Here is a 23,642-nt window from a genome sequence, read left to right as displayed (position 1 = left end):
GTGAGGGGGCATCCCCTCGAAACACTGCACCAAAAACCGGATACGTTCATATCATGCTATCGATATCAGTGTGTCGAGCTATCGATTGACTGCAGTTAGAATCTGATATATAGTCTAGTTTCAGTTTCCGGGAGGTACAGATTGCCACAGTAGTAACAAACGACACAACTTGCATGGCTGTATATTTTGCTGATTATTTTCTGTTTGAGTGATTTTTCGAAAATGTATGAAGAAAAAGAATATAATCTACTCTAAGGCGAGAACTTGTTTATGTTTTAATGAGATATGAAATGGCAATATGAAATTTGAATCACGCCTTAACATGTTTTTAGCGGAGAACACTCAAGGACAGGAATTATTTGCACACCACCGTTGACAATGTGTTATGTATTCTTTCGCCAAAACTCTTTATTGCCCACTATGTGATAACATTATTGTCTTGTCACAAGATGCAGACAACAAGGCAAGAAAATCACAATTCACTTTGGAGGAAATATATTATCAATAAGAATCATTACACTGTAAAAACATCGGTGTTAGATTTAACACCACGGGTGTTAAATCTAACACCGATCAAGCTTCAATAGAGGACCACACCCACAGGTGTTAAAAATGCACTGTGATGGTGTTGAAAAGTGTTCACCTGACACTTCGTGGTGTTAATTTGACACTGTACCTGGTGTTATTTTGACACTGTACTGGTGTTAATTCTAAGAATGACACCACATGGCGTTGATTTGATATTTGTTGGTGTTAATATCAATGGTTTAACATCCGTCCAGCTTCAATAAGAGACCACACCAGCTGGTGTTACTTTGGTGTAAATTTATTTTCACATTTTTTCAAAAATCTAGTATTTTAATTTGAAATTCTTGATCGTCTTGCTTAAATTAAAAATCAACAAGAAGTGCAGTTACTAAGAAACTCTTCAAAAAACAGTTTAAAATTTGGAAATGACACCCGGAGATGTTAATTTAACACCATAATGAGCGCCGAAAATTTAACACCAGCTCGGTGTTCACTATTTAACACCGGACTTTTTGCAGTGCAGGTACAATATAATGTAATATAATAAATGCAATGTGGTATGATAATCACGGAAATGAAAAAGAAAACATTCTTATCAAAGACGATAGTGACAAATATATATGAACATTATTATACTGGCATATTACATTAGCTGTAGATAGTGAGGAATTTCTTGATACAATGCAAAACGAAAAATAAATGATAATTATCCTGAGTGGACATGTACTTGATGTAAAGATAAATATATGTACATTCATTTGTCTATAATATTTGATTTAAGTTACGATTACTGAAAGCTGAGTAAGGATAGTAAATTCAGTTATTGGTATGTTTGACATGCAACTTGCATGATCGATGTTTAAACTATAAAATAAAATGCTACAATTAAGTTTACCACGGGAAAGAGTACATTCAATCGGATGATATAAAATGATTTGAAGATTTATTTTTTTCAAGCAATAGGGTGTCTGTAACATATCTTTAACAGAAAAACATGGAGCATCACATATGACGTCCATACAGTCAAGTACGATTTGCAATTATGACCGCTAGTATTTTCTTCTCCCTGAAAATAATTATCCTTACAACCCGAGAGGAATTAAGCTGCATAGATTATCATCCTGTCATCTTTAACAGGGGCGGATCCAGGAATTCTGTAAAGGGGGGGGGGGGGGGCGTAACTATTATTTTTGGTGCCACTTCCGGGCTTCATTTCATTTTTTTTCTTTTTATTTCTTTTGTTTTTAACGATAAATAAAGGGGGGCTTGCGCCTCTTGCGCCCCCTTCTTGATCCGCCACTGTTTAATTTACCGCCTGTGAATTTCCATGCATATTGTTTGATGGAAAAGATGTGACACATTTGGTTAAAGGGATCGTACAGTCTTGGTTGAGACCTAATTTCAGGTTTCTAACATTTTTTGGTGAGATAATGAGAAACCTCTAATAAAATATGAAAGAGCATGTAATTTAATGAGGTATTCAACATTTATTTGATGAAAATAGGTTTGGAAATGGCTGAGATATCCAAAAAAGAGCGATTCTAATAAAGTGTGGGACCCACACTTTATTACGATCGCTTTGTTTTACTTTGTTTTTGGATGTTTCAGTCATTCCAAACCTGATTTTCATCAAATAAACTTTGAATTCCTCTTAAAATGGTATGCTCTGTACTATATATCACAAGTGTTTTCTTGGTATCTCGCAAAAAGTGAAAAGCCCAATTCTCATCTCCACCGAGAACTGCGCAAAACCAGAAGAAAAAAAATCGGGAGGTCTAAATGGGGTATAATATCGAGAAAAATGGGCAGTAAAGAGTGCGGTCTTCTCATGGAGTGAATCATGGAGAGAGGGATGGAAGCCAAGCTCATAACACTGTGGGCAGACTGGTTGTCTCAGTGGTAGAACAGGACAGTGAATGAAGCCAGGAGGAAGGGAGATAGTCTGGTGTCCCTGAATGCGGTGCGAAAGATTCTGCCGGGAATTGATGATTAATTCGGTTCTATATAGGGGATATACTTGGAAGCGACAATTTGACACACGATAAAGTTTTGTAGAAGAACACGAAATGGCTTTTGGCTAATATTAAGGCCCTACCTAGCTACTAATTGTATATTTCCTTTACCATTCTTATGTTCACGTTGCCATATTCAAGAACCTTTCCCAATATCAGTTTCGTTTTCCTTTCTCTTTATATCATTTTTCTGTTGGGTTTTTTCTATCTTAATAACCGAATAGTATATGCACATTACTCTACAATTCAACGGTCGACCCAAAGTTGTTTTTATCATAGTTCAAGGAAGGAACTTGCAGACCATTCTGGGACAATGGTATTACGTCTTTCCAACCTTCGGGACTCTCTGGCGAGTTTTTCTTCTCTTCACTAGCTTCATCACTTGACTGGTCGGCAGCTTCACCCTTTACTTCGTCGTTCGCTGCTGTCCCTTCGACACTGACCGCCACACTGGCAGAGTTTTTCACTGCTCCGCTAGATTCCGCTGGCGGATCGGGAAGCACGATAATGTAATCGTTCAGCATACTGTTCTTCGATTCCTCCTCCTCCTGTTGAGGAAAGGGTGTGTCCTTGGCTTTGTCACCAACCCGCCTGGACTCGCAACTCTTAGGACTAAGGGGATTTTCATATTCCCCGCTATCTAGCCGATCCAGTTTAGCTCCCTCAACGGCAGCTGGTTTTATAGGTTCGAGATAGTTGCCGTCGTCCTGAGGTACATTTTGCACGTTGTAAGTTACGACGTTTTGGGTAAATTCGCGTCTGCGCTCGCCCTTATCCACGTCACTTAATTTCCTCTTCAGAAACTCAAGATGGCTACCTTCCGGTTGCGAGAAAGGAGTGGCTGGGTAGCGAATAGAATAGTACGTAGGGTCACGGTCAGTCTTTTGCTTCTGCCCTCTCGCGTGGATTAAAGGTCGGTCGCTCGTCGCTGCTCTGATGTTGCGTCCACGGACGGCGGCCAAGATGAAGATGACGATTAAGGAGACTAGAAGAAGTATCCCGAGAGAGCCGACTACGCCAATAAATGTCCAGTCTGAGATCGAAGTAAAACAGAGTACGAAGGATCAGTCTGAGAAAAAATGGTTATTAGCGCCTTATACTGAGGACACTTTACATGCCTTATATTTGTTTGATTTGTTTGATTTATTTTTCTTCCAACACAATTTCATACATAAATCAAGATTCTTTTCAGTAATTGTATGAGATGTCTTTGTTTATCCTATCAATTTTCTCAAATCAACCCTACCATTTGTTGTTGTTGGGTTTTTTAATCGCATTCGTTCGGTGAAAGAATAATGCGAAAACATATCTTTACAAGAAAGGCACATAGAGTAGTACACCCCCCCCCCCCACACACACACACACACAAATCATGTTATACAGATTGATGGGTGAACAGTTACGTGTATAGACTAGAAATATCGATTAAATAAATAGATCAGATAGACAGATACATACATAAGATACATAGATAGATAGATAGATAGATAGATAGATAGATAGATAGATAGGCAGATAGATAATATTCATATTGGTTAGATACTGTAGATAGACAGACAGATAGATAATAGATAGATAGATAGATAGATAGATAGATAGATAGATAGATGGATAGATAGATAGATAGATGAATATTATCATAATGTGAGTGTGGATTTTTCTCAGTTACCAAGTGGTGGAAGCGTTGTAGGTTCCGGCGTCGCTGAATCAACTGAGAGAGCTATCATCGATTGAGAAGAAAGAGAGGAAATAGTTCACAGCTTATTTCAAATTGTTCAGGATGTCCCCGCAGAGAAATACAACATAATATTGAAGGTATAGCTAGGTAAATAGGTTGAAAACCCCCTACGGTGTTTTTTCTAATTAATCCTTCACGGCAATATGGATCAAAAATCTTTACACTCTTAATGCATATAGATCACTATCTTTTACGTAAATATTCATTGGTCATTGGCAGCCGGGAAGATCAAAAGAAAGAGGACAAAACAAAACTAAGTAGAAACAACAATTCGTAGAAAGGTTGGAATCAGTAAAAGTTCGCGTAAAAAAAAACAACAACAAGGGTTCAGTAAGATCACAATTTCGTCGCCGATGTCCTTTGTTTCGTGAACTCTTATGGTATCAGAACAGGTGTTTTATTATACTTATAGAATAGTTGGACGGTTCCGTGCAGATCTGTTGTAGATTTCGTATCGCAAGCTTTGGACACTTCTCTGTATGTTAACATCCTGAAGGTGCATTCTCAAATTCTACATCGTGATATTATGAAGTGAGCTCCCCCCGCATGAGATCTCCACCGGGCAGCTCCACCGTACATACCCTGGCACTGCACGGCACTCTGACTCCATGCTCCGTCCTGTTTGCAGTAGACGAAGACGTCTCCCCCAGTTGGATGGGATTCGTTGGCGCACTGGTAGACGGCTATGCCCCGATACTCATCCGACTGGACATTGGCCATGTCCCGCTTTGGTGGTGGCACTCCACATCGTCTCGCTGAAATGAAAACATGCAGCAGGGTGATAAAATGTCAGTAACAGTTTGGTTCTCCGACTCTAGTATATCACTAAAGTAGAAACCCTCAGTAGGCATAGGTAAAAGCTTCTACTTTTATTCTGAAACGTCACAAGTTTCATGATATCATTTATTGTTTTACGATTAGGTTCGATTGGCCAAGTCAACTTAGGCAAAAAAAGGTACTTTTTGGTATGGTAGTGACTACTTAACTGACTTAGCTCCTTCTACTTCAATTACACCACAGAGATTTTTTTCTTTCAAGAGCGTGATCCTGCGTGGGTACTACAATTAGTGTTCTGGCTCTTTGTCGGCAAGTAAAACGTTTGACCTCTTTCTTTGAAATTTTTGCAATTTTGACACCAATGTGAGTTAGAGGGAGAACACAGTGTCCCACAACGTGAAACACAATGTGAAACACAGTGTGAAAACATTATAAACACAGTGTGTGAAATCACTTCACACTGTTAAATTCGAGCGTTTTAATAATGTTTACACATTGTGAATCATCAATTAACAGTGTGAATCATCCATTCACAGTGTGAAACAGAATATAACTATGTAAATGCCCTGCGAAAAATCACACCACAGTGTGAAATAATCTGCACACTGTTAAATTTGAGCGTTTTTACATAGTCGAATATGTGAGCACAGTGTGAAGACGATGTGTGACACAGTGTGTTCTTTCCGGCAGGGTTGTCTAAGTTTGTTTTTTGTTTATCTTTCTATGTTGAATAGTGAATAGGAGTAGGCAAAGTAGATAGTGCTCAGAGCTGGAGTCAGGCATCACTATATTGATCCGCCTGCTCCTAGAGAACATGACTTTCAAGATATATAAAATTATAACCCTCTTGTACTTGTACACACACATGAACACACACAGACATACACAGACTCAATTATACTCACAAAGACACACTAATACACTAATCTAACACACACATGCACAAAGACAAACTCAAAATGTTTATATACATGTTCCTTACCCCTTTTATCTTCCCTTGATTCTTTCAAGAAAGCACGAAAACTTACTTGTTTAAAGGCATAATTTACCATTTGCAGATGAAACAAAAACCCAGCATTAGTGCTTTAAAATAATTCTAGAATGTGAGTTAGGGATAGAAACAACCACTGTAAAAATTTGAATCCGTATAATCGATGTTAAGTATTGTTGAATACACAAAATGTGAACAATAGTTATAATAAAAATGTTTCCAGACTAAACCGTATACAGTTACGGTTTATTGAGAAAAACACTGATATCTCCTTGTATTTCAGGCTTTATTGCGAAAATCGTATATGGTAGGATGTTTTGTGATACAACAGACCAACACATATGCATCAAATGTGATATCTTGAACATTTTTGAAATCACTTCTCCCAAAGGTAAATTGGACCTTTAAAGGCATGATTTACCATTTGCAAATAACACAAAAACCCAGCATTAGTGCTTCAAAATAGTTCTTAAATGTGAGTTGGTTATAGAGACAACCAATGAAAAAAATTTGAACCAGTGTAATCAATATCAAGTTTTGTTAATTGTATAGAAATTGTGAAAAAATATAATAAAAATGTTTCCAGACTAAACCGTTTACATTTATGGTTTAATTGGGAAAAAAGTGATACTTCCGTATATTTTAGGCTTAATTTTATAAGGTAGAATGTTTTGTGATACGACTGACCTACACATGTTATGCGTTAAAAGTGATATCTTGAACACTTTTTTCAATCACTGCTCCAAAACGTAAACAGGACCTATAATCATTGGTGATTACAGGCATGGCATGATTGATTTTATGCGCCTTACAAATGTGGATTGCACTATTATTATTATTATTATTATTATTGTATCATTGTTATTATTACTATTATTATTACCATTGTTGTTATCATTATTATTGTTATTACTATTATTATTATTATCATTATTATTATCATCATCATCATTATCATCATCATCATCGTCGTCGTTATCATCATTATCATAATTATATACCCAGGAATAACCCGAAAGAATATTAAGCACGTGCTTACGCTTGCATGTAGGTAGCTCCTCTGTCCAACTTCCGAGGGAATCGCACGTGGATGAGCTCGGACCAGCGAGCCTGTAACCAGGGTCGCAGGAGAACGTGACCAGACAGCCGGAAATAAATCCACCGCCTTCTCTTTGGCAGGCTAGTTCCGTGCGGCTACCGTGGAGTGGTACCCCCGGATCACTGCATACGCCAATTTGGCCTGAAATGGTACGCGGATCAGTTCGAAAAACACACGTAAACGGGATGTCTCATTTAATTTGTCCATGGTAAGGAGCTTCAGCATTTTCTGTATGGACAAAATGTGACTTTTTGGTGGTTAGAAATCAATGTTTTGGAAAATGTGTGTGTGTGTGTGTGTGTGTGTGTGTGTGATGGTGTAAGAGCGTGAGAAAGACCCCTTACTCATGAGTCTCGTCACGCCTAACGCCTAATACCTACGGTAGGTCTGAGGCGATTACCACAATTATTACCTATACGAGGTAGTTTTCCGAGGCAATTACAGTTGGTATTTTGCAGGGTCGTGGAGTTCAGCAGGCGACATTAGAGCATATCACGAGCATCCAGGTTTTTACATATACAGTGGACTCCCGTTGTAACGAAATCATCGGGACCGGCAGTTTTCTTTCCTTATATCAGAATTTTGTTATAACCGAGCAAATAAACAAATACATAGAGTGGATGACATTGCAGCCCAAATTTGCACTTCGTTATAACAGGAATTTTGTTATAACCGTGTTCGTTATAACGGGAGTGCACTGTAAAACATTGAGGTGGGAAGAGAAGTGGAATCTAATCTCCCTGCTTTACATGTAAACATTCCGATCGACCACGAAGAGAAAACATTCAAGGAGGTTGCTGCGTGTCGATTACACCCTCACCGCAGAAGATCGCCGAGAAATCAATTCATACAAGGTCGACCACTTCCAGCAGTACTACGAGTCAAACAATGACTAGTCCATTTGTGCTCAATAACTGCACAGTGACCATCAGTTATTACAACTCTCCAAATTGAAACAGAAGTAAAAATAAAGTGTAAAAGGGTTCAGATGTTTGAAGTTGGCCTGTTACAACTACATATGTATCTTTTAAGTTGGAGTTGAATGATATACATTGATGAACAATTTTTCAATTATTCGACATGTTGGTGATGATTCTACAGGTAGTCAAAATGTGGCTTGATCTGTATCATAGTGTATAGCCGTATTCACATATTTTCCTAATTTACCTAGGGGATAGGTAATAATTATGATATTGACTGGCATTGAGGGAGATACCAGACAAATATTGCCCCCACTGAAAGAATATTGCCCTCGACTTCGAATCGGGCAATATTCTTTCAGTTTGGGCAATATTTTCTGGTATCTCCCTCGAGGCCAGTCAATATTTTATAAATGTTTCCTCTGAGAAATGTGAGCATTTGAGATCATGAACTCTCTGCATGCCACATTCTAAAATCTTGTCCTTAATGTTAGTGTGTGAAAATTGTGCAGATTTGGATCATTGGCACAAAAATGGTTAAAGAAGGTACAATGATCTTATCAAAGGTGGATCCAAGGATGTCATTATTAAGTTCCAAAGTGATTCTGATTGACGATGAAATAACTGCTTATGACTATGTTTGCTTACAACATTAATTTGTTTGTCATTTTATCGTTACATTGTATTGTATATAATTATTTTTGCGGGAAAATGAAGAAACACAAGAAACAAACAAACAAACAGACTGAAGTATGCAATGGGTACGACAACAAAGTTGCACCACGTGACTTGCATTTAGGAAAAGAAAACAAACATTTAATTCCTCGAGCTTCCTCGGACGGGCCTTCATGATTGTACCTCGCTAAGCGAGATACCTACTACATACGATGACATACGTTCTGGTGGACGATTTGATTATGATTGAACCAGGCAGCACCATAGATCAAAATCTCACCGAACTGGCAGATGAAGCCGTGTTTGAGAGAACAGTCCAGGTCGTTCCACTCGTAGCCGAGTGCCGGGTCGACTGCCACACATTGCCCCGTGGAGTTACCGGCATTTGCATCCGACGTAGGCTCGTCATTCCCCCAAAACGTTTCCTGGACAGGCGAACCTATCGTTTCAGGAGAACCAATCCGGTCACAGCAAGACTATTACGTAATTTGACGAACTGAGCGAGTAGCGTTTGTGGCGAACTTATAGGGCTGAACATATCAATAAACAAACAAACAAATGAAAATACTAGCCACTCCTCTTCCTCTTATGACAGTTTGGTCATATTAATCATTTCTGTGAATGCAGCCAGTTTTGAATAGTCATGGCTGTATTTTGGCGGTCATTTCATTAATGTTCTCATTTCAATGTGAGAATCTCTATGGAAGGTTGATAGTGTGTACGAATGCCTGAGAAAAAAAGAAATGATATACCAAATATTCCTTTTGACCCGTATCTTAAACCTAAGCAGTAAAGGATACTCATAAAATGATGACATTGATTCTAATCACATGATTGGCGGAAAGTTACGACTTGACTATATAGTGGTTTATTTTACCTCAAGGCTCAACTTCATTTCTCACCGGACGTTAGTACGCTAACAACGACAATAGCGATCGCTCATCTGCTCTCAGCAGCTGCTTGCTAGCTGTATGTGCAGTTCAGTTAGCCGGGAGCTGGTGCTGGCCTTGAGAATCTCGCGATATCGTGGCATCCGCAGAATGAAAATCATGCCACCATTTCATAAAACAAATAACGGACATTCCCTGGTCGGACGTTAGCAAAACTATAACTTTTGAAAATTCCATGGCACAACCTGCTTTGTGTATCCGACTGTTTCAAAGTTGTTATCGGGATATTCTCCCTAACGCGCCTTTATGTCTAAAATGCATTGTTTGCGTACCGGCCTTTTAAATGTTTAATTGATATTAACGTGTTATAGGGCAAAAAAAAAAATGTTGCTTATTATATTAAAATAAACAACATTATTGCCCTAACACATTAATAATCACTTATATTGAATATCTTTATCCATCTCTGATATCGATACATATAGATAGAAAGACAGGTAGATAGATAGATAGATAGATAGAAAGATAGATAGATAGATAGATAGATTATATGAGTATGTCTAAATAGACGTACATTATTATAAGCCTTTAAAGCACATACCATCCTGCCAGCCCCATAACCTGTTGGATTGTGTCAAGGTCTGTAGTTCGGATGCTCCGATCCAGTAATTGACGTTATCGTTGATTTCTTCGAGATGCTCGACGATGAGGGCCTGTATTTCGCCGTCGCTCACCTTGACGAGGGATCCGCCGTGGTCGGCGCACACCTGCTGCGATGCCGTCCAGTTCAGGGGCTCGTCGTCCGCCCCGCTGTAGTAGAGACAGACGTGGTCGTTGATGTGGATGACCGTGCCGTGCAAGTCTTCCGGTGCGTCGCAGTTCACTGTGAATGGCAAAGACATGATAATTCATAACGTCTCAGAGCATTTTAACCTTTCCCCTCAAATAAATTAACAAATAAATAAATAGAATAAGATAACTCATGTTACTTTATCATGACGATTATGACGTCAAGAGAATTATACCTCAAATTATTATCATTATCGAAATGAAGAGATATGTGTCATTTCGCTTTTTTTTTTTCGATTTTTTTTTCTTTTTATAGGAACCAAAAGATATCATATCTTTATGGCGATCAATCAAGGGTTTGGGATTGGGTATTGGTGCTTCAGACATTGTTTTCTGGTTATTTTCATTCCGAAAATACGACAGAAAATGATAATTTTGTTAGCAAAAATGATGAAATTGAACTATTATAATACCTTTACGAATGATACGCGCAAATCGACCCATAAACACCCACACATACAAACATAGCAATCGACTGATCTCGTCCATGTAACTAGTACGTACAATGGCAAACCGGTCCCTCGCTGGACCACGTTCCGTTTGCCTGGCACTGCGCGTAGAGTCCCGATGACGTCACCACGGGTTCGAAGTGCTCGTCACAGCTGAAAGCGACCACCGAGCCGTACTCGCCACTGCCCACGGCATAGGTAACGTTGCCGTACAGAGGCGTCTTTGGATTTGTGCACTGGATGGCTGCAAATATTACGTGTATTGATATCATTATATTGATTTATTTCAATGCCACAATGTCGGTGAAGAAGATTTCCACTAATAGCAATACACAGCTAGATGCGTGTATGAGTAACTGTTGATTATCAACTATAATCAGATTGTTTGCATACATACTTGAAACATTATTGTATATATTATGCATAGGTACACGCCATCATACTCACGTCCTTTGAATTCTTTCCCATAAGATTTGATCATGGATGTAATATATTTAATTAACTATCAGTGACATACATGTATCTGTGTTTACACTCGATAGCAATGAATGAGTTCACGTTGTTGTACTCAATGTGGTGTGCTTGAATATCTTAAAGCTACGTCAACCAACAATGTGAATCTTGCCTAATCATAATCTCTTCTAACTTTTATTAAATGCGACTGCTAAGTATAAGCAACTATTTGTAAGCAGGTAGCCGAGGCTTAAACTTTCCTTACAACGATTCACTTATTGAAGAAGGATAAAATGCCTTGGCTAGGGGCACAACTGCTGTTCACTGCCTGGGACTCGAATCCTGACCCGAAACAATTTGACAGTCCATGATTTCTTTTACTGGCTTACGTGTGCACTCTGGTCTGATTTTGCTGCGCCACCTTCCGTTCTGGTCGCAATACTTCACCACGGCTTCAGCGGGACCAGCCATCTGGTAACCATCTCGGCAGGTGTACGTGACGTACGCCCCCAACGTCCGGTCGCTCCATTGCGCGTCCGCGTTCGGGTAAGACCGTGGCGGGTTGCACACATTTTCGAGACCTGTTACACAAACAGCGGAATGGGTGTGAAACAATCCAATACCTTGACACTCCTCATCCTACGATATTCCCCGCTCTTATGCGAGCTTTCTCTTTTGACCAACATTCACCAAAACACTCACCAACACTCTTAAAGGTAATGTTTACCATTGGGAGCAGTGATTTAAAAATGTTCGAGTTTTGATGCATACGTGTATAGGTCAGTTCTTATATCACAAATCATCCCGACCATATTAAATTTCGTAATAATGCCTAAAATATAAGGAAATATGACTATTTTCCTAAATAAACCACTACTGTAGACGGTTTATTCTAGAAACAATTTTACGATAACTATTGTTCATATTTTGTATATTTAACCATATTTAACATTGATCATTTTGATAAACATTTTTTGCATTGGTTGTTTCTATCCCTATTACAGTTTAGAACTATTTTCAAGGAGTAAAGCAGATGTTTTTTTTTTGTTTCATCTGCAAATTTTTAGATAATGCCTTTAGCAAAATCCCAAACTAATACCATGGTAGAAATGTACTTGACTGTAATTGATGCCAGTATCACATTCATACATGTATTACATAATTTGACTATTCGACGAAACGTTATTCCATTGGTATATCGTATTTTATAAAATGGGTTCAAGAATGTAGCCAATAGGAAGCGCTGAAATGAGTCACGTGTCTTCCTTTATTCTAGTCCCATTGCACTGCGTGTTAAATCCTATTGCCGATCGTCTGTGCGCGCGGCGGCTCCTTTGAATTGCATGCATACGCGCTGTCAATCCTGCAAACAACTTCTAGTTCGGGCTGCCGGCCGGCCGGCCTTTCTTCCCTTGTGCATTACATGTGTGTCGTACGTATACTCTACTTTACGTACACTTTGTACAGTAACAGTAGACCAAGCGTTGTGGGACCGGACGGGTACATGGAGTCACTTTGAAGGGCAAATCCAACGATTTAGCAGGTTAATTCTCACGCCGTTTTCAGAGTATGTTGTCTAGTAGGCCTATATGAGGAGTCTATATCAAGCATTAAGGTAAAGGGTGCATATTCTATGTAAAATAAGTAAGTTTTCATGCGGGAACTTAAGTGTCCGGAAACCCAACCCCCATTATACTTTTACTGTATGTGCGGGATTTCCGAGTGCGACGTGCGTAAATGTTTGGGACGAACATCTTCGGACGTCTTGACCCACAAAGGTACGTGAAAAACGCTGAAAAATGCTGTTAGTTTTCGAATTTTCGACTCATTTTATAAAACAAATGATGCACAGGATTATTTCGTGGCGTTAGTGGAGGCGTAGCTCACTCTCGGGTATTTACAATGTAGTGCAACATGCACTCGGATTCGCCTCGTGCATGTTTCACAATTGTAAATACCCTCGAGTGCACTATACGCCTACACTAACGCACTCTATCCTGTGCATCATTTGTATAGCAACGAGATGCAAATTCGAATGCAATCACGGTGTCAGTCTGAGGGGTTGTTTTGTCCCCTAGAAGTTACACTTGAAGCAAATTCGTCTACAGAAGCCTGTAAAGTGAGGAGTAATATTCAAAATATCATATTTCATGGGATCAGCGTGTTACACTACAGGTATGCGTCAGCAGTACGGAGTGTGAAGTGAATATTAGACGCTCGTGCGTTAGTGCATAATATGTATTGCGGAAAAAAAAACAGATGGGAAAGCCAATGACAAATCGTCATTAATCATTCATTTAAAAGAGTTTTCATGTCATTACAAATTTAAATTGTTTTGAATATCAACGCTTGATGTGAGCATTTTTTTCTTCTGCTGATTCAGATCCGTGGTTGTGATCTGTAACATTGTGGCCTTTGAAACGTGAAACTGTGAAATGCCACATTATTTTTATTTGGATGACGGAATTATAAAAAACAACACATATTCTCCTCATTTGATATTACTTTGTTGAACGAAGATAATTTATTTTCTAAAAAGATTGATGAGTTTACTTCATGGTCTTTGAGAGTTATGTTCACTGTATGTGACTACAATTCATTTTATTAAGAGAGACGTAAATTTGATTTGATAATTCTCGATCCATGCACGTGTTTTAGGGGAGATCTTATCCTCAAAAGAAGTTATATCGACATGACTTAAAACGGAAGCACCTAGTTAATGCAGCCCGAACTTCATTAAGACGCGTGAAGACAAAAATAAGGTTCAAATATGATACGTTTGAACGATCATGTAACCAATAAGTAGGCCTATTTCAGACTAGCAGCATTAATCATATGACCATGATGTCGTTTGACGTCATTCAAGGTGACCGTTAAAACAACTGTCAGAAGAATTTCCGCAATTTTGTTCAAGACCAAGAAATTGACAAGAACCAATAAATACAAAGTCTTATGTGTGCGTGTGGACTTCATGTATTTGCTTTGATATTATATGCTTTTGTGAAGTTTTCACGGCATGCACCGTACTTTGACCAACCCAACGGAAGTTAAACCGGGAGGGTGAAGGACTTCCGGAAAGATCACAAACGTGATATCTCAGTTTTACAGGTCATATGTGTCCCATTTGCAAGAATAACAAGGGAGAGAGTAGTGCATATAGTAGGTATACATAATATTTGCGTATATTTTATACTCATATGTTGTATATTGATTATGGCATGTGCACTTTTCATCTAAACATGTGTGTATCTGTGTAAGAGTCACAATAGTACGATCACACATCAAGAGAAGCAAATTATTGGGGTAACAAAAGTCACGATGTCTCGTATCTTTGTTGTTTGCGGCATTTGGAAACATGTAGTTTCCCCTTGCAGTGAAGGAAGGAAGATAGGTATTGTAGAAATATCTTTGTGTTTTGTCTCTGCGATGTATTTCATTCTTGTTTTTATTCGGCTCGCTCGGGTTGGCACAGTGCATGACAACTTCCACGGTGTTGACCATATACTTCACTCTTTGATTACAACACGACAACATAAGGCACGTTGCTATGAAAGTGACACCGGCAGATGTACGAAATAAAATGAAAACAAAATATGTTTAAATGGGATGGTATTGGTGTACATGAGGATTGAGCTTTTAACTGAGCTTTTTGCGAGATACCAAGAAACCATTTATGATTTATGAAATAGTACAGAACATACCATTCTAGGAAAAATGCAAAGTTCCAAAACAAAGTAAAACGAAGTAATCGTAATAAAAGGTGGCTCCCATCTTTCATTAGGATTGCTTTGTTTTTGATATCTCAGCCATTTCGAAACCAATTTTTATCAAATCTTGAAATCACATGCTCTTTCATATTTCATAGGAGATTTCTCATTATCCCACAAAAAAAAAAAAATGTTAGAAGCCTGAAGTTCGGTCTCAACCAAAACTATATGATCCCTTTAACATAAATAATCAGTCACAACATCGGATCGTCTGCATACAAACGAGCGATAACTTTCCATTTGAGAAGTTCGCGTGGTTCTATGTCCCTAAATTGGACCAGGTATAGTAGTGGATAAGAAATAAGACCGTCGTATCCGATTACATGATGACTATTCCCAAATACTAATTATCCATTAAAAAAAAGAAATTAAGTTGAAAGCATAATGAGAGAGAGATATGCAATCCTGTTAACAAATACCTGATTATTGTCTACTCAATTTGAATTCTGGTACGGTCTAAAGCCAAATCAAAATCAATATGCAAAATAGAACAAAACAAAGAAACGTCATTCAGGCACAAATGTAGGAATGTGTGTGGACTTAACTAATGGTGAAATACAGTTGTATTGGAATCTTGTGTTTTATGCTACATCTTTGTGTTTTTCTTGACTCGAGAGAATCATTTTCACTGACCTTACGGGAAATAATGTACTTTCAGAAAGAGACAGCCGCCGATTTGCAACCAAACGTCAAAATACTCACTGTCGATGCATGACACCAAGGCAACCAACAGCGTCACTGCCACACATCCTACTCTGCTATGGCCAAACTTGAGCATGTTTCTCACGAAGAATATTATCCCGACTTCAGGAGGATGCGGTGAACATGTCTTTCGGTAGATAGGCTTAATCAACCTCGAGACGTCTTGAACCAATCGTGGACTTTCGTTCACTGGGAGACGACTTCAGGATCCAGTCTGGGAATTGAAGTTCTCTTCCTCCAAATCAAATGGCAGTGCATGCATTTCCACTCCACATTCACTGTGGTTGTCAAAGTGAATGATCATTCATGCAGTCTGACCTAAGATTGCTGACTACATGGTATCCATGACAACGACTGACATGTTCTTCAAGCAATACTTTTTTCCCGGGGAGAAACCACTGTATCTTGAACGCGAAGTCACCTAGGTGGATTAACACGTAAATCGTCAACGCCTGCAGTTCTAAGAGGGAACTTTGGTACTTCTTGTACCTGTTTGTGTGATGTGCTTGCCAACTATATTATGCACTGAAACTCCGCTAACAGATAAAAAGGGAACTACCGACAAGGCAACAAGGAAGGTAACTGGTATGACGTCACAATGTGGAGGGAAACACGGACTGATCGACAGTTCCGACTAAGGTCAGACGACCTGAAACCAGAGGACGAGGCAGCTGACCCACAAAGGTGGCTGACTAAAAGCAAAACAATATTACTCACAAATAAAAAATATCAAACAAAATATGTGAATTCCAAATAAACCACAGCGTGTAGATTCGACGGGTCAATTAATAAGATCGGCAGTGATAACTGTATCGGTTGGCAGTATCGCAAAAAGTTGGCGCCAAAACATACAAGAAGACGACAGTGATGAGAAATTCGGGATGTTTCTGAGAAATCCAACTGAGCTGGACTAACATGCCGTTCTCAGTAATATCGTGTTATGGGGATGATACTATCATGTGAGCCTAAAACAGCGGCTTATCCGTTGTTAGAATTGCACATCAAAATGACAATGATTCAAATCACAGTTCAATGAGTCAATCTGTGTGCTAAGGAAATAGGATGTGCGTATACCTCTATCTTCGGTCTTGAATACTGCCAGCTGTCAGTTGGTTTAGTCTCGGCCAAGAGAATTATAGAGACAGTGATGTCAACAAGGCAGTATGTGCTTTCTAAATGACTTAGTCATGGTTTGTTTTAATCTACACATAATGTCCAGATTGCAATCATAGTGATAAGTGCATGCGTTATGTAAATGTATCATGAATGCGGTTCAGCTAGACACAACTCTAACATCATTCTTGTGCACATAACACAGAGGGCAAACGGAAAGAAAAGACATCTTTTATAGGTTAGAGCACGTCCATTTCTTCATTTAAACCCTTTCATAAATTCAATTATGAGGATACATGTATTACCCGCATGACTTCGTTATATCATTGCGGGACCAGAGTAATTGAAAATTCACATTATTTCGTCACTGCTGTTATCTGCATAATATTCGCATCACGACTAGACTTGGGAGTTGGTGAACTCAATTCCAAAATACAGTGCACTTCCGATACAATGAACACGGTTTTAACAAAATTCCGGTTACAACGAAATAAAAATCCAGGTCGCAAAATTATTGGCTCAATGTTTTTGCATTGTTTATTTGTTCAGTTATAACGAAACTTCGATATAACGAAAGAAATCTGCCGGTCCGGAGGACTTCGTTACAACGAGAGTTCACTGTAATGTGGATTCTTTGCAAAGTGCGTTTTTTCCAGCATTCTTCATAGGCGTGTGCATTTACCAAGATGATAATCTTTGTTTTGTGATTATTATTATTATTTTTTTTTTTGGGGGGGGGGGGGGAAGGTGTTAGTGAATGCAATCTTTACTGAATTGTCCGCATCACCCTTTATTTGGATGATAGGGAGAATAACATGACATTATTTTGTGAAGGGATATACATCACATGTATCATTGTTTCAACACAACACACAACCATTTAGGACACAAACACAGTGAATGAAAACTCTTTTTATTCCATTTATTATCACATTTATTGTGTGAAGGTGTTTTTTCTACAAATTTCATGTCTAACAAATGGAATATTTGTAAAAAAAAAATTGCATCCCTAGATGAAGAGGAATATTTGTTCATATTGCATCATTCAATTATTGAAAATCAAATTTCGTCAGTGCATGTACTGAAAAATTTGCTACACAGCACACATTACGGTATTTACTTAATTTACACTCATGGAGGGATGTCACTGTGTGTATCCATTACCACAATGACGTCATATATTTGACCCCTTGAGGTCACCATCTTTTGATTTACTTTTCAGCCTCTTTCACTGCTATTTTCCTGTAGTTTAAAAAAAAAGTTAAAAATGACTCATGTCATGATTATGTTATGTGTTTCTCTCAACGGAAATTAATAAATGCAAGGTTTTGTTGCCAGATTTCACATTCTTACAATAAAATGAGCAAGTTATTTTAATGACTCAAGAAAATTCACTGATGCAAAATTTTAGGTGCATTTAATATCAAAACTCCTCAACCTTACTGATTCAAAATATGGTACTGAGACAAATATGAAAGAAAATTATGAGAATTTGAATGTGCAAATCAATCACATCTAAGTTAACTCTCCTTGTGTCTGTTGTCCACTGTTTTGCATACTGTTGATTGCCGCAACTTCACAAGATAAAGGAGGTATCACCCATTTTAAATAATGATCTACAGTTGTATATGTTACACAAATGATCTAAGGTTTGGTCTAATGTGTGTGTTTTTTTGTTCCACATCAAGGCATACTCTTCTCAAGTCTTTTGTTGCACTATGTTATCTAATTCAATTGTCCTGTGCAGTTGTAGTCTGTCTGACAAACAAACTGCAGCTCTTTGCAATGAAGTCCAATTTTGATATCAATTTGTAAATACAGTACATTCACATTACAGGCAGTATAGTAACTGGGCATCTGGATACAGGATCAGTGTTATGACACAAGCTTGGCCTAAGCTGAGCTACAGCTCATTTACCAGCTAGGGTACTTCTGTAATTACACAAACACAAAATAAGAATTTTCTCAGGCACTGTCCTGTGGTTCATGTCTGCATTCTCCCTGAACTCGAGCTGATGGGACCACTTGTAATTCCCTGTTATCAGTGCTGAGATCACTGGAATATTGGCCTAACAAATGACACTGACATGCACTTGCTCGTGATATCAAAGGTCTGTTGAAAAGGAAATTTGGGGAATTTTAGGAGGCTCCGATTACAAAGTGGCATACTATTTAAGGATAAAGTCCCCTCCCCTCCCCCTCAAAATAAAAGCATGCACACTATTAAAGAATAACTTCACCTTCAGTCCATAGACATGTGGATTAAGTGAATGCAGCAATATTAGTAGTGAGAGTTTGAGGAAAAATTTGATAATCTCTTCAAAAACTAGGAATGTTTAAAGTCAATGCTGGATGAGATGACTACTACAGCTTGTGATGTCACATGTGTAGAACAATATAAAGAAAATACAGAATAAAGAAAGTTCAACATATTTTCACTTTTCTCGCATAAAGGAACACTTGACTTGGCTCTTCCTGAAGACAGGGGGAATAATATTACCCTTAACATACATCAATGACAAGTGGAGGAAATGTGCATATTTTTCAAAAAGTAACATTTTGTGAAATTCTTTTTATATTTTCCTTATATTGTTCTTATATATGTATGTGACATCATACACTGCAGTAGTCTTCTCATCCAGCAGCTAATGACTGCACACTAGATATTTTAAAAATTCATAGCTTTTGAACTGATTGTCTGATTTTCACCAAATTGCTACTGATGTGTTCTATTAATATTGTTGCATTCACTCAATCCATGTGCATATGAAGGGGGACTTTTCCTTTAAAAACTACAACAAACCCTCACCCTAGCTTATTCCATTTGAGTCTCAACTTCTGTTGTGTCAAAGCATATACATCACCACCAACTTACACACTCTGATACACATGGGGAATTCTTTCTACACGTGGCAAGCAGACCATATTCAAACACTAAACACAATGTGCTGTACAATTTACACAATAAACTGTACACTGTACACATAAAAGCAGTAGGAAATGTTAGGAAAACAATTCAATACAATTCTAAACAAAGTCCAATCTACATTCCAACCGGTACCCACTTGACAAGAACAAATTGGTGTTTTAGATTGTAGATTGTGGTAGGGATCTGTAATCCTGAAAGAAATTATATACATGGAAATGGAATGCTCAGAGGGTAATACATGTATATTATACATTTACTCTTCAGTGTACATAGTTTTCATCACTAACATAAATATATACACAAATCTTAGTCCACAACGCACATACAAATAAATACACTTCATGTCTGTGTAATATATACACATGTCTTGCATTTTTTTCAGCATTTGAGAAAAATATAAATCTGAAATACAAACCCTTGCATGATATCAATATTGCTATACAAATCTATGGAATAGATGATCTCATTTCATTAGAACAATCACGCCAGGTTTTCCAATCCATTGAATAATTGCATAGATAATATCACTTGTAATTGATTTTACGATAAAAGTGCAGCCTTTTCGTTGAACATATATGAGTGACAATTATACACAACTGCAAAGTTTTGCATATTTTGATATACAATGTAGGTGATCAAAAAAAAAATCAGCCATATGTCTTGTTCTTTCTATATTTTTCAGCCATTTTTTTTTCCACAATTAAAACATAATGATGTAATCACCTACCAGGGCGCAAAAGGGAAAAGACAATCTGGATTATTACAAGCTCTGGTCAGTATTGTCTGCCAATTCAAGAATAAAACTGGTGCTTCTTTAGTCCCATAAATGATATAAAGAGCATAGATAGATTAACATACAAGGACCCTGTACTTGAACCTCATGCAGTACATGTGAAGACAAAATCACTTCTTCTTCTTTGGTGGAACCGGCTGCTTGGGTTGGCCTGGTGATACCGGACGACCTTGACCTCTGACCTTTGTTCCTGCATCACCCCTTGGCCCGATAGATGACCTGGTCCCACGCAGCATGGACTTGGGAGGCTCAACGAGGGTCACTCTCTTCTTCCCATTCCCTCTGGCAGTGTTGTTGCCAGGCAACGGTTGGTCCTTGAGGCTGGATGCGGGGCTCCGCCCGTTTTTGCCATCCGAGGGTTTGACCTTTGACTTCAGCTTCCCTTTACCTGGCATTTTCAAAAGATTGTGGTAAAAACTGGTCTTACTTTGCCTGGTCGCATTTTTGTATTACATGCCTCAATGCCTTGATGGCAAACAAAAAATCAATTTCATGTTTTGCCTGTACAGATTATTGAGAGCAGTACTTAATTGTATGTATAATTACATCACAATATAATATTTGTGGAAAACAGTTACATCACAAAATATTATTTGTGTAATTTAGCAAAACAGCACTGAGTGTACATAGCTGTTGGCAACTAGTTCATAGTTGTACAAATGAGGAAAGAACATTAGACATAATAAAGTTATCATTTTAATCATGTCATTAAAAAAAATTCTTTTAAATATGAATCATATTCTTAAAATCTAAAATATAACTTCTACCAATTCGCACACCTTACAGAAACAAATCTTTCCAGTATCTTGCTCTGAATTAGGCATGCTTCTAAGAGCACAGCAGACTACAAGCTAGAATGGAAGACAGAGTTTTGAAATCTATTTATTAGGCAGTCAGTGTAAAAAATCAAAAAATTTCCAGGAGCAACTTTTACTGGGAATCTGATTACATACATGTAATATAACCTCAACACAATTTCTTTGTGTATAGTTGTTTTGAAATCCTTCCCTCAACATAGGTCAATATACACTCTTTTTAAGTATTAAAGGAACTGAAAGCTTGACATTACATTCAAAAGACCTGATTCGGAACAAGTGATAAAGTACCCTGGAAATCTTTCTCAGTTGCCAACAACTTCAGTTATGAGAATGTTTCATCGAAGCTAAATGTCAACTCAGTACATAATATTACTGTAAATTTCTACCCAGTGATGACAACCATGCTCCAAGTAAAGAGTTGACTCAAAGTATACCAACCTTGCTTTTCTGATTCGTTGGCTCCATTTTTTGCTGCCTTCTCACATCTTGCCGAATCCTGATCCTCTGCAAGGCTTTCAATTGCTGTAAAAATCACAGAAAAAACACAAAAATGTCAATGAACTTCCATAAGTAAACTCTACTTGGACCATTGGTATGCATCTCTGATTTGAAATGAATGGTCACATTTCAGAAAAGATTTGCAATAAACACGGACTTTGAAACCCCATATCACTTCTTGATTTATCAACGATTGATTACAACCGAAGAAAAGAGACTGATTATTTTGCCTATTCTCATCTATAGTGATTTTAAGTGCCATAGAAATAATCATGCCACCACATGGAATGCAGTCTTCTCTCCTCTCCTGCTCTGAAATGATCATGAGCACAAAAACACACTCATCATCTACATCTCTTCCAACGTAGCATCATCCTCGATGTTGCCAGGCAACAGGGGGTGGGGGTGGGGTCAGGAACAATGGGGAGCAGGGAATAAAAACAAAGAAAAGTACTACTCACTTGACATCAAACTCGAGGCTCTGTCATCACCATTCAGGAGCTGCTTCTCCCGCTCGATCCCCTCCATGTAGTCCGAGTACTTCCACTGCACCTTCTCCTCCTCCTCCTCTTCCTCGTCGTCGAGGAAACCGGGAATGATGCCCGAGAGGCGGGAGGACATCCGCCTCATGCTCATGCTGCTGCCCATGCCAGAGCTGCGGTCGTCCTCGTTCTTGGCGGCAGCCGCAGTCTGCTTGGCAAATTCCTGGGAGCAAAAGTCAGGGCCGGGTTGCATTTCATAGTTAGTGTTTGTAGTATTAAATTGAATGCTGATGAGCTAGGATGCTTCACCAGGTTGTTAGGGTATCTCTTGCATGACACTTATCTTCTCTTCTGTAATCTTTAACAATCTACCTCCAATTCCCCCCCCCCAAAAAAAAACAAACAAACAAAAAAACAAAACAAAACAAACAAACAAACAAACAGGAAAACGTCTGAATACTTTCCAGAAGAGTGAATATACAAGGAATATCAAGAGTGACATAACTTCAAATCTATAGCCCTCTGCTTTTTAAAAATTAAAGCTATCATTGCAGATTGAACACCATTCTAACAAGAATTGACACTATTTCCTTCTTGATTTCAATTAACAATTATATCAATGACGATCTGCATGTGTGTGACTTGAAATACTACTAGGTGGTATCATCACCATATCTACACCAATATTTGCAAATGACACTGTGACATTTTTCACTCTCTGAAATGGAAAACAAGAATGCCATAATCTTACTTTTTTATATCAGAACTTATCACCAAAACTTTCTGTGTTCTGTTTGTGCACTTGAGCCTATATTGTAAAGTCTAATTGAACATGCCATGGATTGCCACTAAAATCCTTAATGTGTCCACGCAGCATGCCATACAACTGGCCATGAATGATTCCAAAATACACTTGAATATAATGTGAGGTAGATGGACACATATCTAGGGGCAAAATGTAATTACACAAGAATGTCACTCTCATACAACATGCTTTAATATAATTCTGTAATCCTTATTTATCTGCATCTACTTTTCAGATACCTATATCAGAGCTGCCAAGTCTCCCTGATTCTGCAGGAGTCTCCATGAAAATGTCAAAATCTGTTCATGTGTGAATAAGAAAATAATAAAATCTCCCTGATTTGGGAATTATTTT

General features: G+C 38.2%; 1 protein-coding gene and 1 pseudogene across 1 annotated transcript; both read right to left on the bottom strand.

The window, feature by feature from the left end:
• Positions 1 to 2,476: 2,476 nt before the first annotated feature.
• Positions 2,477 to 15,926, bottom strand: LOC139718349 (CUB and sushi domain-containing protein 2-like). The gene is made up of 9 exons (XM_071629825.1): positions 15,851 to 15,926; positions 11,771 to 11,962; positions 10,984 to 11,172; positions 10,232 to 10,513; positions 9,021 to 9,179; positions 7,086 to 7,286; positions 4,860 to 5,033; positions 4,210 to 4,260; positions 2,477 to 3,573 (listed from the first exon to the last, which is right to left on the bottom strand). The coding sequence occupies exons 1-9, from the start codon at positions 15,924 to 15,926 to the stop codon at positions 2,780 to 2,782; spliced, it is 2,118 nt and encodes a 705-aa protein (XP_071485926.1). The 3' UTR covers positions 2,477 to 2,779.
• A 4,869-nt stretch (positions 15,927 to 20,795) lies between these two features.
• Positions 20,796 to 23,642, bottom strand: part of LOC139718348 (regulator of G-protein signaling 22-like) — a 40,531-nt pseudogene continuing 37,684 nt past the window's right edge.

Source organism: Diadema antillarum, unplaced genomic scaffold (assembly GCF_040938485.1).
Source record: "Diadema antillarum isolate AM-2024a unplaced genomic scaffold, OU_Dant_1.0 scf00000093, whole genome shotgun sequence".
In the NCBI taxonomy this organism is placed as follows: Eukaryota; Metazoa; Echinodermata; class Echinoidea; order Diadematoida; family Diadematidae; genus Diadema; species Diadema antillarum.
The sequence above is the reverse complement of the archived record's forward strand: the minus strand, read 5'-3'. Positions and strand labels throughout refer to the sequence as shown.